This window comes from Rhyacophila brunnea, unplaced genomic scaffold (assembly GCF_057557595.1).
Source record: "Rhyacophila brunnea isolate RB1 unplaced genomic scaffold, BYU_Rbru_1.0 scaffold_23, whole genome shotgun sequence".
In the NCBI taxonomy this organism is placed as follows: Eukaryota; Metazoa; Arthropoda; class Insecta; order Trichoptera; family Rhyacophilidae; genus Rhyacophila; species Rhyacophila brunnea.
In genome coordinates, this window is record NW_028232893.1 from 22,658,461 (window position 1) to 22,679,824 (window position 21,364).

The window sequence follows — 21,364 nt, forward strand, 5'->3', positions numbered from 1 at the left end:
ATATTTTTATTTATTTATATATCAAGTCAAAGGTCACAAAAATACAACAAACAAATTATGAATAGTTGAAGTGTCAGTAAAAAAACCTAATTAGTAAAAACCCTATTTTATTAATAACAATACACTCGATAGCATATTGTCGTCAAAACCTAATAATAGATAAATCAATAATAAGTAAAATATTCACTTAATTTAGAAAAATAAGTTTAAAATGCATAAATAATAATATAAAAGTCTCGAAATCGTGTTATGGAGTAATTGCAATCTGAACTTTGACATGTCCTCTAAAATCAGGCACAGTGCTATTTGTACTTTACGCGCATGCTCCATATATCGGATGACCTTGAATTTTTTTCTAGCATGCAAAATCCGTTGTTTACTCTAAATACATACCTAAATAATTATCGACTTGCCAACTTTTGACAGCAACTTTAGGATATACAGGATAGCAACATCAGCGTTGAGAAAAATAGAATTAAATTATTCTCATAATCAAACAGTCGACAAATAAATACGTAATGAAATTATCTCTCTTAAGAGCATACATAAGTGAAATGGCAAAAAATTTTCAACAGTAGGTGGGACGAAATTTTTCACTCGTCGCCAATCGGAGACTGACAGACGAGGTGTAAGCACGTCAATTTGTTTTGTGATGGCGTCGGAGGAATATATTTTTAAATCGTGTAAAGATGACTAAAAAACGTTGCCCATTTACTTGAAAAAGAAAACATGTCAATGACTATACTATTATTATTACTAATATAACAATAACATAACATTAAATGGACGCATGTTGAATCCTTATGACAAATTATATTTCGTTCGGCTCGCGTCATTTGCAGAATCCGCGCATCGACTAGTCACGATCTTTTTAGACCATTCCTCAACTGAAGTATAAATAGCCCACATTGTCTGCTGACTAAATAATTACTTTTTAATTACCACATTTAAATAGCATGCTAATAATTATTTCGAATAGCCACCTTAATCGTTACGCGCTGGGCGCGTCTTTAGCGTCCAATGTATTAAAAACTACAAACTTAACTAATATTACCTAAATTATAATCGATTTAAGTTTTGTACTATTCCATTTGAGTCGTTTTTTGCGACCGGGGTTTTGCCTTTCGGCATCTTCAGGCGTTGTGTACACTCACCAAAAGGCAAATAAACACTGACTGTGAATACTATTAACTCTAACTTATATAACAAATCGATACAATAAAGTAGGTAAAAACTCCATTACCTGCCTATCAAGTCGAAGGTTACAATAAAAAAAGTATAACAAACAAATTATGAATAGTTGAAGTGTTCGTAAAAACCCTATATATTATCAATAATAAAACACTCGATAATTAGTGTACGTATAATAAATCGTTAAACCTAATAATAGATCATTAGCATGGCCCCCACATCCTAAAGCGGGCCCCCTGGTCAGGATCTTAGGCGGGCCCCCCTGCCTATCGCTAAGTTTAATATCATTTCGAGGGTATACTGACAGAAAGCATTAACTCATTAAAACAAGTTCTGAGATAATCGCAAAAAGGACTTTAATTTTTTTTTCAAAGCGTTCTCCCACGTAGATTTTTTCATGATTTAAAAACATTTTTTCTACATTATAAAGACTAACCTTTATGGCAAACACAATATACGACATGTTACAAGTCCTGTATTTTGTATACGCAGAACGCATTAGGTCATTATCATGCTTCCTATCAGAATAAAAAAAATAACAATATGATTTAATAATGTTTCCATTTTCTCACCATTATATCCTATGGCTTTGTGCGTTTTACCAGGACGTAGAGCGTAAAATTGTATACATCAGAAAAACAGCAAAAACTGAAATAATGCGTTCTGTCAGTATACCCTCGATTTGTGATGCACACTAGCGTTTTAAAAAATGTGTTAGAAGTAAAAGTAAGGACCTTCAGTTTATTTTTAGCAATTTTTTGTAGTTTTAATACATCTACTTGAATTATGGAGTTGTCGAGTATCAATACAAAACAATCATAAATTATATCTTACAAACTCATTTTATAAATGATAATAACCCCCTCGAGAAATGGCGGCGCAGGCGACTTTTTTATTATTAGACCTTATTTTGTGATATGTGTTTATCTCATTTGTCTGATTGACCCGCCACGCCGGGCCCCCTCTGAGCCCGGGCCCCTAGGCTAGAGCCCTGTCAGACCCCCCTTTGCGGGGGCCATGATCATTAGTTATTATAAATGATTATTGTCAATCGTTTTACTTACCCTTTTGTGTCAGTCAGGGATTAAACAAGATTTTTTTTTAAATACTTCATAGGTTCCGTTAAGGTTGGGAGTCACTGCTTTATGGTAAGTATATTTTCAAATTGTTACACGTTGACCTTTTCATTATAAAATATTTTAAATTACAGTTTTTAAACGAAACTTAATCAGATAATACGGAAAAGAGGCCTTTAATAAAAAATACCACAATTTCAGATTATGTTAATATTTTAAAGCACGCGATCTCAAAGTTTTGTTATCCTGTCGCCTTGTTTTAGAGCATAACATAATATTTATTCAGTAAAAACAAGTGAAAGCAACTCACGAAGGCAAGGAAACGTAAGGCAATTGATGCCTTTGAGATGTGGTGGTTGCGCCGAATGCTTCGAATTTCTTGGATGGAGCACAGGACGAACCAGTCAACTATCCAGAGACTGAAGATATAATAACGTCTCTCGACGAATACCGAATAGGTATATCGGTATTGACTGTTTTTTAAAACCAGTACCTATTTCGGTATCTAAAAATTCTGAGATACCGGTATTGCAATCCCTAAATGTTACGATAGAATTTTTATTTAGGGCAGAATTTATGTGTGTAATATAGTAACAAAACAATTACCCAGTATAATAAGATTTTATCTGTCTGCCCGAAGCTTCTACTATTAATTCTGTCGCGCGAAGAAAAATATTATTAATTCACTTAATACTATTGTACTGAGTAAATAGTCAGATGATTTTTGACAATACGCTCATTCTTGAAAGGTTTTTATTCCATTTTTAACTGTCATTGTAAGTAAGACGGTGTGATTAAGCGAAACAGTACGCCACTGACTTGTTTATCTTTTGTGTCTGGTGTGCAATCGTGTATTTTAAACATTTTTTTTGGTTGTATTATAAATATAAGATCTGTAACTAGTCGACGAGTCCTTTGTTAATATTTTTGTCATTTTTTGATAATAAAAAATCGAGCTTTTGTTGCGCGCGTATTAATAAAAAAAAATCGGCGTCAACCTGCGTCGCGTATGTTTGAATTGAGAACACGTCTTTTAGGGGTTACAGCGACGTTTTTCTTTTACGCAGATAACGCAATCGATTCGTCTGAAGACTTAACACGTGGCCTCAAAACGGTTCAAACTAGTCATGCAATTATAAAATTATTTTTTTTGTGGTTTTTTTTTTTTTTATCGTGGGAGTCTTCAAAATCACCCACTGTGTCAAAGCCCCGCGTCCCTAAACCCGCCATTGAGAAGTTTTAAAAAATGAAATGACGATAGAGCTCCATTGACGTTGGCAGATTTTCACGATGATCGTCTGCCATGGTCGTTTGGATCGTTCCCTCGACCCGTGGCTAAAATCGTATCCGGAAATTTGTACGTAAACAGTTCACCGCAGGACACTTATTCGTGCGCCGCAGTACGTGAAACATGAGTTCGTGTAACATTTAATCAAATGACGAGTTCTTCGTTGAACATTTCACCATGGAGTATATTTGTACGTATGCTGCAACATGTGGCAAATTTTATGATATGTTTTTACTAGGATAGGTTAGGTTAGGGTTAATCTAATTGCAACAGTACTATTTGCAAACTATCGCCGCATTTCGTAAGATACTTACAAATGTATTCCACGGTGAAATGTTCAACGAAGAACTCGTCATTTGATTAAATGTTATACAAACTCATATTTTACGTACTGCGGCGTGCGAAGAAGTGTCCCACGATGAACTGCATACGTACAACTTACATGTAACCGGCCAAAATGGGATAATTCTTAATTTTAGTACCCGATTTACTCACCGATCAATGACAGTTGGATCGGAGATTACCGACTACTTACGAAAATATCCGAATTATCCGAGAGCTTCAATGCGCATGGTTTGTTCTGTGTTTATTTCATTTTGGGTTGTCATAGAATATTCTTCCTTTTTTCAACGATGTTTCGAACTCGTTACAGAAGCCATTCTCAAAATATTCGGCCCACCGGACCAACGGCCGATTTTGTATGTTTTAAAAAATTGGCCTCATCTTATATATATACACGGACGTGAAGATATCTTCACAAGTATTAATTGAATGTCCGCATTGTTTAGCTTTGTTTTTGTATTATATTTATAATTAAATTCATTTTCTTTTATGTAAGTTCTCGATGTTTTCTCTCTCATGGCACTTTTTGTTAACTTGAGTCAACTCAGTCAAAGCTCACTTGAGAGCGTGCCGACCTCAGTCATGGGTATTTCCTCCCGAGATACCAGGCATGAAAAACTGCTAACGTTTCACATCCCAATGTAGGACAACGTGATGCACTCGATTAAGACTGAGTGTGGTGCGGGGCAGTTTGGTTTGGAGGAGTCTTTATTTGTGTTGTCAAAAGACAATGTGTGCTATTAGGCATGGCCCCCACAAGGGTGCCCGGACTCAGGAGGGGCCCTGCCAGGCGAGTCGACCAGATAAGTGAGATAAACACAAATCATAAATTTACTTTAATAGTAAAAAAAAAATGGCCTGATTTTCCTTCGACAATGTTATTTAAGTTTACGTGGTTATACGATACAATTTTTAATTGTGTATCAATACTTGACATCTCCATAATCCAAATGGACGTATTAAAATATACAATAAAACTCTAAACATACCTACATATTAATTTTACCGCGTACACCATTTGGAAAACGCTACTGTAGAGCATCACACTGCCTTTATCGTTAGCGATAGGTAGGGGGGCCCGCCAAATATCCTAGCCTGGGGGCCCGATTTACGATGTAGGGCCCATGCTGTTAGGTGTAGGTATAATACGTCATCTTTTGTGAATGGCGTCTGAAACCAACCCGAAATATCAAGGATAAACCGTGGACAAAGGAGAAAGTCTCAATTATTAATATAATATATAAATATTATATCATTTGTATTTTTACCCAGTCTAAAAAACATACATTATGTCTAGCTCAGGCCCCTTCAAAACCAAGGCCCTAGACAATAATTATTGTCTAGTCTACTTATACCGTAATCTGGCATTTTTAGTTGCCAGCTTTTAAAATTCGGTTGGTATTACTGTAATGGTTTTTGTCAAAAAGTTAAACACTTAAAATAATTCTCATGAGGTAATAAAAGTAAACCAAAGTGTATTATTCATTTTCGCTTCATCCAATTCGACTTGAGGTTAATTGAATTAACTGCACGTCGGGAATAATATGTCTCAAGTGGAATATAATTATTATTTTGAAGGATTTTAAGATACGCCCGTGTGATACCTTAATACCTTCAGTCGAAGCCTGTTATGAATTCGAGGGTTAAATTTCAGCAAGTTTAAGTTTTCTAAAGTTATTACTTGAAAATCGACAAATTTCTAGGATTCCTGTCTGTTATTTCATCTTCTATAATATATAAGTGCTTCTGAACCTTTTCAGCGTTATCTCTACTTTTTCATCGTCTCTGACGCATTGACTATACCAGGGTTTCCCAAACTTTGTCTGCAATGGACCACTTCGCAAACCCGGAAATTTTAACGGAATACTTAGCTAATTTTTTCAATTGATTCCTAGTAGTTAAAATTTAAAAAAAATGTTATTTAAACACAAAATTAACAAATGTTAATAGTTATAATAAAGTATAAATAGCTATTCAAGCAAATTTGTGATGTGCATTTATATAACTTATCTGATCAACCAGCCACGCCGGCCCCACCCAGAGCCCGTGCCCCCAGGCTAAAGCCCTGTCAGCCCCCCCCTTGTTTAGGCCATGAAAATAATAATAGCTTGTTTTGAAAAATTGGGTTACTCTTCTGACAAACTCGCCCATAAATCATTTAAAGGCTGTACTTCAAATCAGAGTTACTAATTAAATCGATAAGATTTTCATAGTCACTTGCGCTTAAGCCGACTGAGTTGAAAATGTCCCACTGAGGCGGACAAAACCGGTCCTAATATATTAATTAAAAGTGGAATAAGTACTACAAAAAAAAATTGCGTTTTATTAAATAAAAACAACAATACAAGTATGCTTTGACTGAATTTACATGACTTTAAGTTAAAAATTGTCCATGGAAGGTAGGAACACATAGAGGTCAATACAAAAGCTATTACAAAACTGTCGAATAATCTAAGTAAAGATATCTTCACGTTGACTGTATGACACCGCAACTTTAAATGCAACAAAATTGCCATTTGTGGCGACCAGGTTGGGGGTAGTTGGCCAAACCGACTTGAGCTGCTCTTCCTTTTCGGTACACATTTTCGGACATTCCCAGAGGATGTGGTTTGCATCCTGTATGTCTCCGCCAAATCGATATGTAAAATGCTTATCAAGACCAAGCTTGACCTGCCAGCGAAGCCTCCATAATAATAAATAAAATAAAAAAACCTTTTTATTTCTTACAAACAAAAGTAAATGACAGTTAATTGACTATATCTAATGAATATATATAACCTATGAATATATCTATTATGTATATTATATATCTATCTATGATTGTATTATCAACTTATTTTCTAGTTTATATAATATTAATTATTATTATTTTTTATATTTTTGTATAATACATATATATATCAAGATTTTTTATTTTGTATATAATACTATTAGATAATGTTTATAAATTAAACAGTGATATGTAATTAGTTTGTTTGGTTTGTAAGAACCCGTCTTCGGGTGAAGGCCTCCTCCAAAGAGTCCCACTGGACTCTGTTTCTGGCTATTTGTAGCCAATTTGGGCCCGCTGTCTTTATGATGTCGTCTTGCCATCTCGCATGGGGTCTTCCTCTATAGCGTTTCCCATTTGGGCTTTCCATGAAGTGATTATTTTTGTCCATCTCTCATCTTGTAGTCGCGCTACATGACCCGCCCATTTCCATTTAAATATTTGAGCATGGATTAGAGCGTATGTGGCTTTTGAAATATTTCTTATTTTTGGATGTATTATTTTTTGTCTTTTGTTGATATTTAGCATACTGCGTTCCATACCGCGAAGCGAAGCCTCCATATCCAGTCAAAAATTGATTGATACAATATATTACAGATGTTGGCTAATTTTTTAAATTCATTAAGTTCTGCCTAAACTAAACCATAAAAGATAAGAAATACCTATAAAATATTTAAAATTATGTATATTTTTTAAAGATAGACGAATATTTTTGTTATATTATAATACTATCGACCGTGGGTACTTGATGAAATTTGAATTTAAATTCTAACGGATTTAATAATATTTATATTTAATAAAATATAACAAAAAAATTATGAATATTGAATATGTTTATATTATTGAATATATTTAAAAAAAAAAAAAAAAAGATTTTTTTTAGTTTTGGTACATGTTCTAACACGCGCGTTAACATGATCTTACTCCCTAATTCAGTTATAGTTTGTCAATTTATGGCGACGGCCGTATGTTGTAGCTTAACCACTGGGAAATGCCAATAGAAATGGCGTATTTCAAAAAAATACTACCTTATTCTTAGCTCGATAATTAATATAAAACAATCATTATTCGTAGGATGTTTATCACATCTGAATGGTCAAAGACATAGCTTGTAATCAGTATCTATAGAATTGTCTTCAAATGTGGTAATCTTGCCCATTTTTAGAATAATAAAATGCCTAATTCTTGTCAAATTTGGGATCACAGAGATTATAAATATCACGATATTATACACAGAGATTATAAATATTACAAATTGTATATTATGTTCTATAAAAAATGTCACATTCTTAAATTTTGTGATTTTTAGATGTAAAAAAATATAATGGACAATATCGTTTCAATTCGTCCATGCTACGTTGAAAACAAAATAAAATAATAGAAATTTTTCCTGCCTTGTTTTATTATTATAAAAATGTATAGGCACTTAATATATAATATTATGTCGCAAAAGTATCATTTATCATCCGGGAAAGCGACGTTTAAAAAAAATGATACTACGCTGCTAATTTCCTCCCCAAAATGGCGTCCCATCAAGATCAGGTAATCAATTTAGTCACATTTTACCTGATCTGAAAATTCATCCCGCAGTCTTTGATCAATTTTACGGCCATACTTTAAAGAAGGGCTCTCCTGAGAGTGACACGTAGGGATGCGACAAGGGTAATTGATTCTCCCTTATAACATTACATTTTAAGAGCTAATTTTTAAATTTAGTCAAATTCGCTTTTTGACAAAGTGGGTAAATACGATGATTTTTCATTCTTCCGTTCTAAACGGTGACGTCCCGTGGGGGTAGGCAGATTGAGCGTTGCTTGGAGGCGACAGTTACTCTTAGGGCGGCAAATCGAGGAAAACCATTTGAAATATATTGAAATAGCTACCTAAGCTTAGTAATAACGAAAATATCTTTCCATTAAATAAAATCAGATCACTGGTTTTATCGGGTTCATGATATCTGGTTTACTTCCGTTGCCCTTCGACGTCCTTGGTGATCAGAAATGACACGTGCAGATTTGCAAATAATTAGTCTGATATTTTGTCAGTAATTCATCCATACAACACATTTCTTAGATATTGGACTCATGAAAGAATGATAAAAATATTGTATAAAAGATGAGGCGGCTTTTTGGCGCTGCCTAAAGGCGGCATTTTATCTAGGGATGACAATGATTGCAGAGTTCACATTTACGCCGCGTATAAGTCTAAAAAAATATGTATCTAAATAAAGATCCCTTCTAAATTTTAAGCTACAGTATGTAAGCATATCTAAGAGAAAGTCAGTCGGATAGAGCCACGGATAATATCCATACAGCCGAAAGTAAAGGAGTCTCAAAAATGTCTTTTGGACTCTCTCCACCATAAGCGATGGTGCCCACAGACGCGTCGGGCGCGCGAAGTCGGCGAATGCAGTGTTTATTCATAACCATAATCACACGTCTCTTCCCGCGCATTACCCTTCACCTATGTTATAAGCGGCCTAAGCAGCACAAAATAAATATTATTACAGCGCCTCTCATAACAAAGCAATAAAAATATTATATTATTTCGGGGCTTGTAATTAAAATTTACGACGACATTCTTCAACCAGCGATAAACTGAACACGCAATAAAATAAAACAATAACTTCTCTGTAATTAAATAATTGCTTTCCGCCCGTCGATCGACAATGCCTCGCGCAGCGTGTTTTTACTCGCTGTGGTCAATGAATGGACTCCATTGTATTTTATTTCATTCGTATCGCCGAGAAGCGGTGATTCGCGAAAAAACGATGATTCATGCGGCGCGCGCGTATAATGCGTCGCCATATCCAGTGGGCGCTGGCGTATTTGATTACGTTGTATTTTCAATGATTTATGCGCCACTTGTAGAAATTTTGCGCGAGTGCGGCGCCTGAAGCGTTCTGTGGGCACCATCGCTAAGGCCTCACTTCAACTGATGCGGGGCCCAAACGATAGACCCAGTCTGCTTCTAACTCTAACATAATTCCCGCTCGGGTGACAGACGCCGTGACACTATGGCACAACCCTGCCCGCGTCCGTACATCAATCATTCTTTACGATACATATTTTAAGGAGCTTTCCCGTTATATTAAAACAAGGTTTTGTTTTTAGATAATTAAAATTTTCGACATCAAACGTGGATGAAAATTTTCCTGATAGCAACAAAAATATAATTAATTTCCTTTACGACGTAATTTACCTGTGTTAATTAATTTGGTTAGTTGATCTCGAAACGACTCTCACGTACTGAAAATATCACGTTATATATGCTTTTTACGTTGGTTTTATTAACATTAAAAAAATAACATTAATAACATAATATTTAATTGTGTTAACTGTACTAAAATATTCTACTAATTGTAAAAGCTTCCATGCACTCCCAATCATAAACAAACCTCGTGTTTTTTTATCATTATTTATTATTAATTAAACTGTTGTTTTCGTAGTAGAAATCCATTATAGTGTTTTATTTTTTTTGTTGTTGACTAGTTATTTGAATTAACCTTCACTTTATGATGCTAATAAATTCCGTCCATTCCGGTGATGTTACCTTAAGTTACCGTACGAGATTGACAATTATATTACAGTAGGTAAAAGGAGAATGCCTATTTTAGCATCGTAAATAAGTTTAGTAAGGTTTCATCATCATTGCTGGCTATTTGTTTTATCTATAAAATAAGCAAAAAGGCATCAAAACTTAAGTATATACATACTATTTCTATACACTCTTACAGCCAGTAAGTCAGTATGTCTCGCATATACTTTTAGATCCATTATTTTCATATTGTAATGCGACGCTCTGTGTGCAATGTTCGTTTATATTTTATGAAATCTGATCGATATCTATAAATCATATGTATTTACTGGATGCTATCGATTTTGAAAATAATATTTGAAGTAGATGTTATATTGATGATTCCAGGAATAGCCAAAATATGAAGATGACGAAGTGCATATTAACTGAAATATTTACAGTTTAATGGGACGGGTAACATAAGGTGACATTACAGTAACGGGAGTGTTAACAGTAGTTTCGGGCTAAAGATAATTTTCAAAAAACTCAAACTGACCTCTAAATCGTGAGAGAAAGAGAGGGTTATAATACTGTGTGAAATATATTGGTTTCCTTTCGCACAGTTGTGGCGTTGTTCCGTTTACTTTATTTATTTCGCTAGAAAGATTTACTTCTACGAATTCGAAATATCGTTGGGTAATTAAATAATTTTTAAAAATGTTTTTTGAACTCGTTGAACATTTTACACTTACAGCAAAACGGGATATCACTTTTCAAGATCTCAGATATTAATATATTTTTTGTTTGTTTCAGATATTCCACGGTGGAGACTGAAAGTGGCCCCGTCATGACGAGGCCAGCACGGCAGCCAGGGGCCCAAACTGGGGCTCACATAACCGGGCCCCAGACATCTCCCCCCGAGTCCAGACCTCTTTTACACAGGGAACACAATCAGCAACCCACTGTGATAGCCAACACGTCCAATGGGACACCAAGCCCTCGAAATTCGACACAATTAGATACGTTTAGCGATAGCTCCTTAGACATTAATAACCAGTTTAAAGTTAGTCAACGAAATGAACAAATTAGTATAGACACTAGGCAAGAGGAAATTAATACAAACTCTGAAGTGACAGTTAAAAAATTTGATGACGAACCAAATTTCACGAATGCAATACACCAAGAAGAACTAAATAACGTAGGCAGTAGAGAAGAAGGAATAAAAGTCAGTTCTGAACATACAGTAAAAACATATGAAGCACCAAATTTAGGAAACACGATACACAATGAAGACCAAATTAAACATAGTCAAGAAACGATACCAAATCTAAGAGACAAAACAAAGAATTTAGAAGATAGTTTAGGTGGACCAGAAAAAACTGTGGACGTATCAGCAGTGCCTTCAGACAAACGTGCCAGACCTCTGCTTTCGAACGAAATGGAAACGGCCGCATTCGGGGAAGTCGTTCCTCTACTCAGGCCACTCCTTAGAGATATTCCCAAGACGCAGAGCTTAGACTTGAGGCATCTGCACCATCATCATGAAGATGATAAAGGAAAAGATAAGTGTACGGAACCTTCAGCGTTGACTAGAGAGATGAGATCGAGGTTGCTTGTGTCACAGCAGTCCAGGTCTCTGGGGAGGGATGATAGTTTGCAAGGAGGATCTGGAAGAGGGACTGGAGATTCTTCTCCAGCTGGTTCACCAAGAGCGTTGAGGAGAAGACCTCCTCTTAGAGAGTCCAGAAGAGTTTCCATTGATGCTTCAGGCAGTTATTTGCAGCTGAACCAGTACAAACTCATGGAGCCGATTGGACAGGTTAGATTTACTTTTCTTAATCAAAAACTTGTATGCTATTATGTGTCTTACTCCGTTATTTACACTACTGATCTTTCCTTGAATGAGAATCTGGTTAATGTTATATTATGTTTATCTTCTCATAATATGAGTGTTTTAGTTTGTATGTTTTAATGAACTTCTCGGTTCTTTCTCATTCATTTGAAGACGTCAAAATTTGTCACCCTGTCAATCTGAGGAATTTTAATGATACTTCTATAAAGTCTCCGCCTCGTCACCGGTGATATTTTCTTGTTTAGTGTCTACTTCATCTTATAATACAGATCTACAAATATATCTAAAGTATGGATGGGGGAGCCACTGTCGAAAACTACCCAATAAAGACTCGCAACTGGACAGAATCTGACATTCGAATGCCGTTTTCAAAATGTCGTCCATGTGGTAGTTTCTAGTTCCATGTTTGACCGTTCTTCAGTTAAGTTTATATGACTGTAACAAGCAGGGAGCACAGCCTATTTTAATCGAGTAATTGTTTATTATATCAATTAACACATTTCTCTTGTAGTCGCTGTTACTCACCTTCAATCGGGGTTAGTCGCTAATGTCACTCTCAGTTAGTAATGTCAGTGTGCTGTTAAAAACTCTAATAAACTAAATACTGCTGATGCATTGTGAAAAAATGTAAAATAAAATCAAAAGTCGATAAGATTAGCTACCACATGTAAGTATGATACACACAACATTTATTATATATTTTTATTAAATATAGATAACACTTTCAATAGCATTATAATGGTGATAAAATTAGCTGATGTCGGTTACCTTTACCATTTATATGTGTGTAGAAATGTCTATAACAAAGTCCACCGTTGCAAGTAAAATTAACTAAGTAGCGAATGAGTCAATAGGCACCATAACCCGTGAATAAAAGAGCAGGAACGAAGAAAAAACAAGCGCGGTTACATTTTTTCCTGACTGAAAATATGACTCGAGTCCATCTGTATTATATTAGTCTAAGTCAGGGTTTGTGAACCCTTTACGTATGCGTGCCAAAATTCCCTAAATATTATTTTTTAACTGTCTGACGTGCCGAGCAGTTTTTCATAGGGAAAAAAAATAAAAAAATTGTTTTTAAAAATTCTATTAAAAGGTTTAAAAATTACAATATTTCAGATTCTTTTAGAGTTCGAGATTCTATCTTTCACCGTGTTTCTAGCCGAAGGCATATCATTTATTCTTTGAATATTTTTTTCCTTGTTTTCATAATTTGATTTGAAGTTTAACTATGCTTCTTTCCTAATATATGTCTCACCACTGAAAGGTTTTCATTATTTTTGAGGCAAAAAAAATATGCAGCTGTTATATTTGAATACAGCCGATACATTTCATGAGGTTTATTGATTGAATATTTTTATTAACAAAACCGAAAAAAATACGCAATGCTATATCGTCATTGTATTTTTTTTTGTCACGCGTGCCATAGGTTCGCCATCACCGTAATTATTAAGTAATTATTAGAGAATATTATAATTTTTTGTCATATTCATGCAGTCCGTGTGCCATTGTAGCATGTCATGGGGGTCCACAAGTTATACATCACTGACTTAATAGGTACGCTAATTTTCGTAATAATATCATATTGAATTACGTAAAGGTCACACTGTGCCATTCGCCATTTAACCTTTTCAGATGGATTACAAATTTAATTTGTAACATAAATTTAACACGCTTTTTTTTAATTCAACGTTACTTTTTAATCCGAAAAACTAGAGGTGGGACTTAGCTTTTTCATTTAATATACAGAGCTGCATGCAGAGTATGCATCGGCCAGTAATCTCCGGTTGAAACGGATAGTTACATGCAATCATAAAAAAACTATGCTTATCAGTGACGAAGGCTTTTGAGCGATTGTTATTATTGATTTTAGTTACAATATGAAGCCTATTGCATCGCTTTCTATCGCCTGGTACTAGCCTGGCTTGTTTTATGCCAAACTTATCGAACCTCACAATAATGTAAAATGATTATAACAAACAGCTTGCAGTTTAACCAGAAAAATAAAACAGCATATTTACTACGAGAGAATTGTATTAAAATGTCAATCTAACGACGTCAGTTTTGTTCTTTTGATATAAATGTTTAGTTTGAAACTTAGGTGTAGGCTCACGTAGTCCAGTGCGTAAAACGCTGTAATTTTATCCGGGAGCTACGAGGTCGATTCCGGTAAGGTTACAATATATTTATGTTATTTTCTCAAAGTCTGTGTGTTTGTGATTGATTCAGTGACGTCCCGTGGGGGCAGGCAGATTGAGCGTCGCTTGGGGGCGGCACTTAGTCGAAGAGCGGCAAATCGAAGAAAATCATTAGGTATATATAGAAAAAACTACTTACCTAAACTTAGTAATAACGGAAATATCTTTCCATTAATAAAATCAGCTCACTAGTTTGAAACGAAGTGCATTAGTTACCCACTGAAAAAGATTTAACAAGACTGTATTTTTTTGTCGGGTACGTGATATCTAGTTTACTTCCGTTGTCCTTGGACATCGCATCCTTGGTGATTAGCAATGACATGCGCAGATTTGCGAATTATCTTTGAATTATAGGTAGGTACATACTTAGGTACCCAATTTAAAATTTATCCAAATATTTTTGCCAGTCACTTGCGAGTTTTGGAAGTTGTTACATGTATTTTTAAATGTACCTATCTGAAACCGTAGACTCGCAATATTTGTTTATTGAAGCAGAGATGGCATTTAAAATTAGATTTGGAGGTATTATACGTCTTGCTAGTAATGTATCCATACAATACATTACGTCTTAGATATTAGTGTCATGAAAGATTGATAAAAAATATGGTAGAAGAAATGGGGCGGCATTTTGGCACTGCCTAGGGGCGGCATTTTGTCTTGGGACGTCACTGGATTGATTCTCTTATATTAGTAATTACATTAGTGTTTCTCTTCATTGAACCTCGTGGCATATTATAATGTTAAAAATATATATATTTAGAATATATAAAATGTAATAATCTAAAATGAGTGGTAAAATTATAATATGCTTTCGTAGAATATGTGTAGCTATAGATAAAATTTATGATGTTGCTTGTACGGCGCCATACACATGCGATAGAGACAAAAGAAATGTTTTGTCGCATACGCCACAATTTTACGCATGCGCTTTGACACATTTCCGTTCAACTTATATTTCTTCTTCACCTTTTCAAAGTTACTCCTCAAGAACGACCATAAAGACGTTTAGAAGTATTTAAATAAAATTAATAATAAACATGTTTTCGAGGAACGGGGAAAACGGGGAAGGAGAGAGCGAGCCGTTTGTTGAATATTATTTATAATCCCACCGCTGCGAAAACCCCTCGCTTTTATCGGAGTCATTTCGTTGTGGGAAAAAACCGTGTGACAGTTAGGTTATGATATTATCAAAACAATTCTGTCAATTTCCCGCCAGGGATTAGTTTCCTTGAAAGCCGTCCAGTTTAGTAATATACCTATACCTACGTACATATGATAATTAAGTATTAAATATTTTCCTCACCATTTTTTTTATTTTTTATGTGGGCAGTGAGCCACCCGGGAATCTTTTTTCAATTCGATTGCCCAAAATTTGAATTATGCATATTGTTAAAAACTATTTTTTTTTTAATTTAAATAAAGAACGTTTAGTTAGTTTCAAAATGAAATTTAAAAAAAAAGCTTAGCCAGTAAGTACCTACGTGTGTTTCACTAATATAATTACCTTTTAAATCCTGACATTTCAAAGCTTCAGAATTGAACTGAGAGATATTGTTAAGTTTCGAGTTACAAACTTTTCCCTGACCACATATATAAAAATTATAAACTTTTATCAATAGCACGCGCGCACTCAATGGATGAGTGATTTTCGGGTCCGAACTCCTCCCAGAAACGGAAAAATAAAAATTATTTAGGTAAATGGCATATTAGTTATTCTTCTTCTTCTTCATGACTGAGGGTCGTCACGTGAATATTTGACTGTCAAATAGCCTTCTTAACTGGTTGAACCAACTTCTGTCGGTTTTCTACGACACGCTGTGGTCATATAAATACCTTTGGCACTAATAAATTGGTGCAAATGTCTGGGGCATCCAATGTTTGCTTTAACAATCTGATGCGGCATGTCTAAAAGAGAAGACAGCGCAGATGACACAAATGGACACTAACGATCCTAATGATTATGACTGTTAAGGATATACTTCAGTTGAGGCATGGTCTAAAAGATCGTGGCTGGGCGATGCGCGGATTGTGCAAAAATAATTTAGGAAAGAAATATAATTTGTCATAAAAATCAAACATGCGTCCATTTAATCTTATGTTTATTGTTATATTACTAATAATAATAGTATATTCATTGACACGTCTTCTTTTTTAAGTACCTACATGCGCAAAGTTTTTTAGTCATCTTTACACGATTTAAGAATATTTTCATCCGACGCCATGACAAAACAAATCGACGTGCGGACACCTCTCTGTCAGTCTCCGATTGGTGACTAATGAGAAATTTCATCGCACCTACTGTTGAAAATTATTTGCCGTTTCACTGAAGTACGCTCTTAAGCCATGTGGATGCGACAGATTTTAAACCCCTTAGTTATACAGCTAGACTCAAATTGTGGAGTGTCTAGGTATAAAGAATTTACCTGGAAAAGTTCCGCGGTTAAACGGGGTAAATCTATAAGTAGTAGACAGGATGATAAATGTGGAAGTCAGTACCACATGTTAGATTTTGTTATCCCCAGCCCATCCCACTCCAACAAAAACAAATGAAAAAAATATTAAAGATCTTTTTTTCAAAATGGACCCCCTCCAGACCATTTTTCTGTGCCTGATTATATGAAAAAGTACATTGCCGTGGTTAAATCAGTTGAAAAAAAAATCCGACCATGTCTGATACTAGTAGGATCATATGGGCCTCCACAGGATAGTTTTGTATTAACAGATTTTTGTTTTTTTTACGAGAAATGGATGTCAGCCACATGCTCAACATATTAGGTCCATACCCTGACTCACACACAAATTGAAAAACAATATGTGTACCTACTTGCCAGACCCAGGATTCGAACCTGGGACCCACGGCGCGATAGTCCAACGCTTAAGCCGTGCGGCCACCGTGGGTGTGAAAAAAAATACATAGCTGAATACGTAAAAAGTCAACTTATCAACATTTGGCAGTATCCCCACGATATATACTTTGTACTTTCCGTTATTTACTACATTATACTATGTGTATATATTTTATTGATAACATCTCACCTAATCTAGCACTATTAATAAACAACCCCTGTTTCCCAAACATCAAAGCTTCTTTTGAGTTAGACGAGAGGCTGTTTGTAAACCTACCCCACGTTTTCCGGGTGAGAAGACACGTAGGGGTTTCGCGAATAATACATAAATCTATTGACGTGTTTGTTTAGGACCAAAGTAATGCTTTAGATTTGCCATTCTCCATGCTGATTAGTGGACGAATACATACAATTATTGGGATAACTCATTGATACAATCTGGCAATAATTGATTCTAATAGTTTTGAAATCAGGTTTATCTTATTTATATAATGTTAGATTTGAGGCGTCTAATTACAAAAAGCGACAAGTCCACAATTCAATATTTTCGGGAAAAAATATTTGTTTTAACGTGAGATTATTTTTTTCCGTTGTATTCTATCTCGAAATTAGACCCAAATGGCAATTTGTTTCAGCCGATAAACTCTTAAATGTAATAAATATAGGCAAAATAAAATTGGACGTAGCGCTATTTGTAGCTCACTTTTTAATTTACTCCGCATAAGGCACATATTTCCGTGGCACTGTCACTAGTTTACCAGATGCTACAGCATGGGAGACGCCCTTTTCAATATTGAACGTTCCCTTGTTGGTTGACTTAAACACGCGCGAAATCAACCAAGCTTTAAATAATATGAAAAACGGACTTGGCGCTTTTTGTAATAAATCGAGAGTTAAAATATTTTTTTTCGTAGGGTTGTGTCGCGTTTTAGAATTTATAGATCAATACATATTGTGTAAAATTATACAAAGAATACGTGCGTATTTTTTTCTCGATTTTGACCAAATGTGGACTTATCGCTTTTTGGAATTAGACGCCTCATTTATTCATATTAAAGCTGCTTAAGGGTATAAACTAGAGGTGAGTTGGAAATACTGTCACCAGTTTGTGTACTCAAGTATCAGATGAAACTACCCATACTCAGTACGTGTGGCCCAATAAACTTGTTCCAAAAAACTTATATTTTAATATAAATACAATACAATTATATTTTAATTTATCATTCTATGCATGTGAATGACATCATCTTATATATGAACAATAGGTCATAAATTTTCTGTAGCAGCATATTCCCTCGGAAATGTAGTGAGGTGACTGAGTGACGGAAAAAAATCATTGTTATTCATATTATCTTAACAAGAATATTATAACATAACATAAAAACTAAAGACTATAAAATTCATACCACGAGTTGAATAACACTATAATAATTATTATTATGTATTGACGACAGTACAATTTTTGTTTTAATGTGTCGGCAGTAACCCGTCTTCTACAAAGAAACAGATACCTAGTTACATGCTTTCTACCTCCATCATATTGCTCCATCTTTATTTCTCCAACAGGTACGACTCTACGGCATTCGTTTGTTCAATATTAAAGAGACTGAATTTCTTTTTCAATACAGTCGGACACCCTTACCGACGTTTGGTATAATACTTTTTGAACATACATAATTTGAAAACATCTCATGTATATACACACTAGAAAAAATTGTTTTGTAAAAACAAAAATCGACACCAATATAACGCAATTTCATGTAACAACTACTAGTAGTTAAATCATCGTGATTTAGTAAGATGCCCGTAGCTTAATTATTGGAAAAGCATACTGGCGCGAATCTAGTAGATGTCTTATTTTTGTCTACAAAATGATTTTTTCTATTATGTATATTCATGAGATGTTTTCAAATTATGTATGTTCAATATATAGAATGTCGCATTCTCAAATATTGTGTCTTATTCATTGAATAAAATAAATAGTTTAGTATATTACTTATTCTATTTTTTGTATTTTTTATTACGTCAAGTGTCTCAAGACGACGCCGCCAAATATCGTATTTTCGTTCAATAATAACCCGTGTTCTTAAAATGTTTACCTTGGCAATGAGTTATTGCCACTTCGTCTTATTCCATTCTCTTTATGAGAGCTTTTGAGAGGTATCAGCATAAGTATATATTATTATACATTTTTAAAATAGTTACAATTTTTAATTTGTGTTAGTTTCTTCCAGCGTAACTCCGAGAATCTAACCATTATTCTATTAACTTAATTGGTCCCTTTCCAATCACAAATAAGAGCAATGAATCAGTCGCCGTAACCTTTAAAGCGTCACTACACCATTTCATTAGATTTACCAGAACATTGAGGCCACATTACACGCGGCTCGCTCGTGAGAATTTACCATTGAAATGCATTCAATGTTCGATCCAACCCTCTCGTGGTCGTAAACGTTCACTGCGTTTCAAAGGGTGCGTTGAGCATGTAGAAATTACGAGGTGGAAAATCACCACGGTCGAACAAACCAGGGTAACGTAACCTTTTTGTGACGATACTACTTGGTGCGCGTATGATTAAAGAAGTATTGTTACTAAGTTGCAGTGGCGAAGGGTGGAGGCAGGCTGTTAATATCCGCCATAAATGGTGCTTACTAAACTTTGTCAGTCATACGTATTTTTTTTTCATTGATATAAGGCTACAATTTATAGATGATGTTGATTAGTTTTTAAAATTCAACTAAACCCTGCGAAACCAAGCCATAAAAATACTCGTATATCTATAAAATATCTAAAATTTTGCAATTAAATCATACATAACTTTCAATATTTTATAGATACAATAATATTTTTATCTATTATAGTTTGGATTAGGCAGGGTTTAATGAATTTAAAAAAATGAACCAACAATAATATGTGTAATATTATGTATACTTAATCCAACGAAAACAAATAAATATGAATAAAAGAGTGTGCACAATTTTATCGTATCGCCCAAAATAATCCAAAACAATATATTTATAAACAAAATATTTATATTTATTTGTGATTAGTATTAGTGTTTGCATAACACTTAAGTACTTGACAGTATATACATTCGAAATAGATACGTTGCTTTTAAAATAATAATAACATTTTATTGACAGCAGCTCATGGAGTTGTTATCCTATACTAAGCTTAAATTATGTGCTTATAACTTCACAGGAACATCCTTCTTCTTCTTCCACGGCGCTACATCCCGGGGTGGGATTTGGCCTCCTCCACAACCGCTCTCCACTCACTCCGGTCTCTCGCCATACTTCTCCAGTTACCGGGTCTTCCTATATGAAGCCAGTCCACTTCTACGGCGTTAGCCCATCTCCTTCTTGGACGGCCTCTGGGTCTCTTCCGTTGGGGTAGCCACTTCGTCATGATCCTTGGCGCTCTAACTTCAGGCGTTCTCTCCACATGTCCCGCCCATCGTAGTCTTTGGGGCTTACAGTACCTTATGATTGTTTGCTGTTCAATCAGCTCTTCCAACTCGTGGTTCACTTTTATTCTGTAGTTCCCATTTTCCAACGTGGGTCCAAAGATTTTGCGGAGTATTTTGCGCTCGAAGACAGCTAATTTGTTTTTCTGGTTTTGAGTTAAGCACCAAGTCTCACAGCCATAAGTGACTACTGGCCTTATAATTGTTTTATATATTAGAAGTTCACAGGAACATCTATTGTTGAGAAAATTACATTGAATTGAGACTTTGCTAGAAATTGAACCTGGAACCCGATGTGCGATACCAGTCCGTTACAAAATGGTCTAGTCAGTAGAGGGTCGTTTACAAGGTTAATATGTGTAATACTAATGTGAATATCGATCGTAGTGCTCGAATTTCGAATGCAATGTAATACTCTGTATAAAATGATTGTTTCATATCGAAAAAATGATAATTTATGTTCATTAATTTGAACAAAATATTCTATCGAAAATCTGTATTTACTGCACACAGGTTACCACATTGCAATTAAAAATAAACAATAATTCATACTACCATCGTAATACGTAATTCAGTGCCGTGGCCTGACAATAGTGGACCTTGACAGTTATGTTACAATATTACAATGTCGGCCAATTCCACAGTGGCATTAAAAGATTGATATCCACTGCTGCCGAGGGTCAAATCACGCTAAGTATATCGGAAAGCACGTCCCATTGATCAATGGCGTAAAATGTAGATAGCTTTTATGGTTATGTCCTCAACTTTGTATCTAGCTATCTAATTTATTATCAGAGTTCTTTAAATTGTACCCGTACA

General features: G+C 34.9%; 1 protein-coding gene across 1 annotated transcript in view; it reads left to right on the top strand.

The window, feature by feature from the left end:
- The window catches only part of LOC147069729 (uncharacterized), a 325,303-nt gene that overhangs the window by 131,972 nt on the left and 171,967 nt on the right, over nucleotides 1-21,364 (top strand). Inside the window, exon 2 of the mRNA XM_085950708.1 lies at nucleotides 10,997-12,002. Within this exon, the coding sequence (XP_085806834.1) occupies nucleotides 11,031-12,002 (972 nt within the window). The 5' untranslated portion in view covers nucleotides 10,997-11,030. The remainder of the gene's footprint in view (nucleotides 1-10,996; nucleotides 12,003-21,364) is intronic.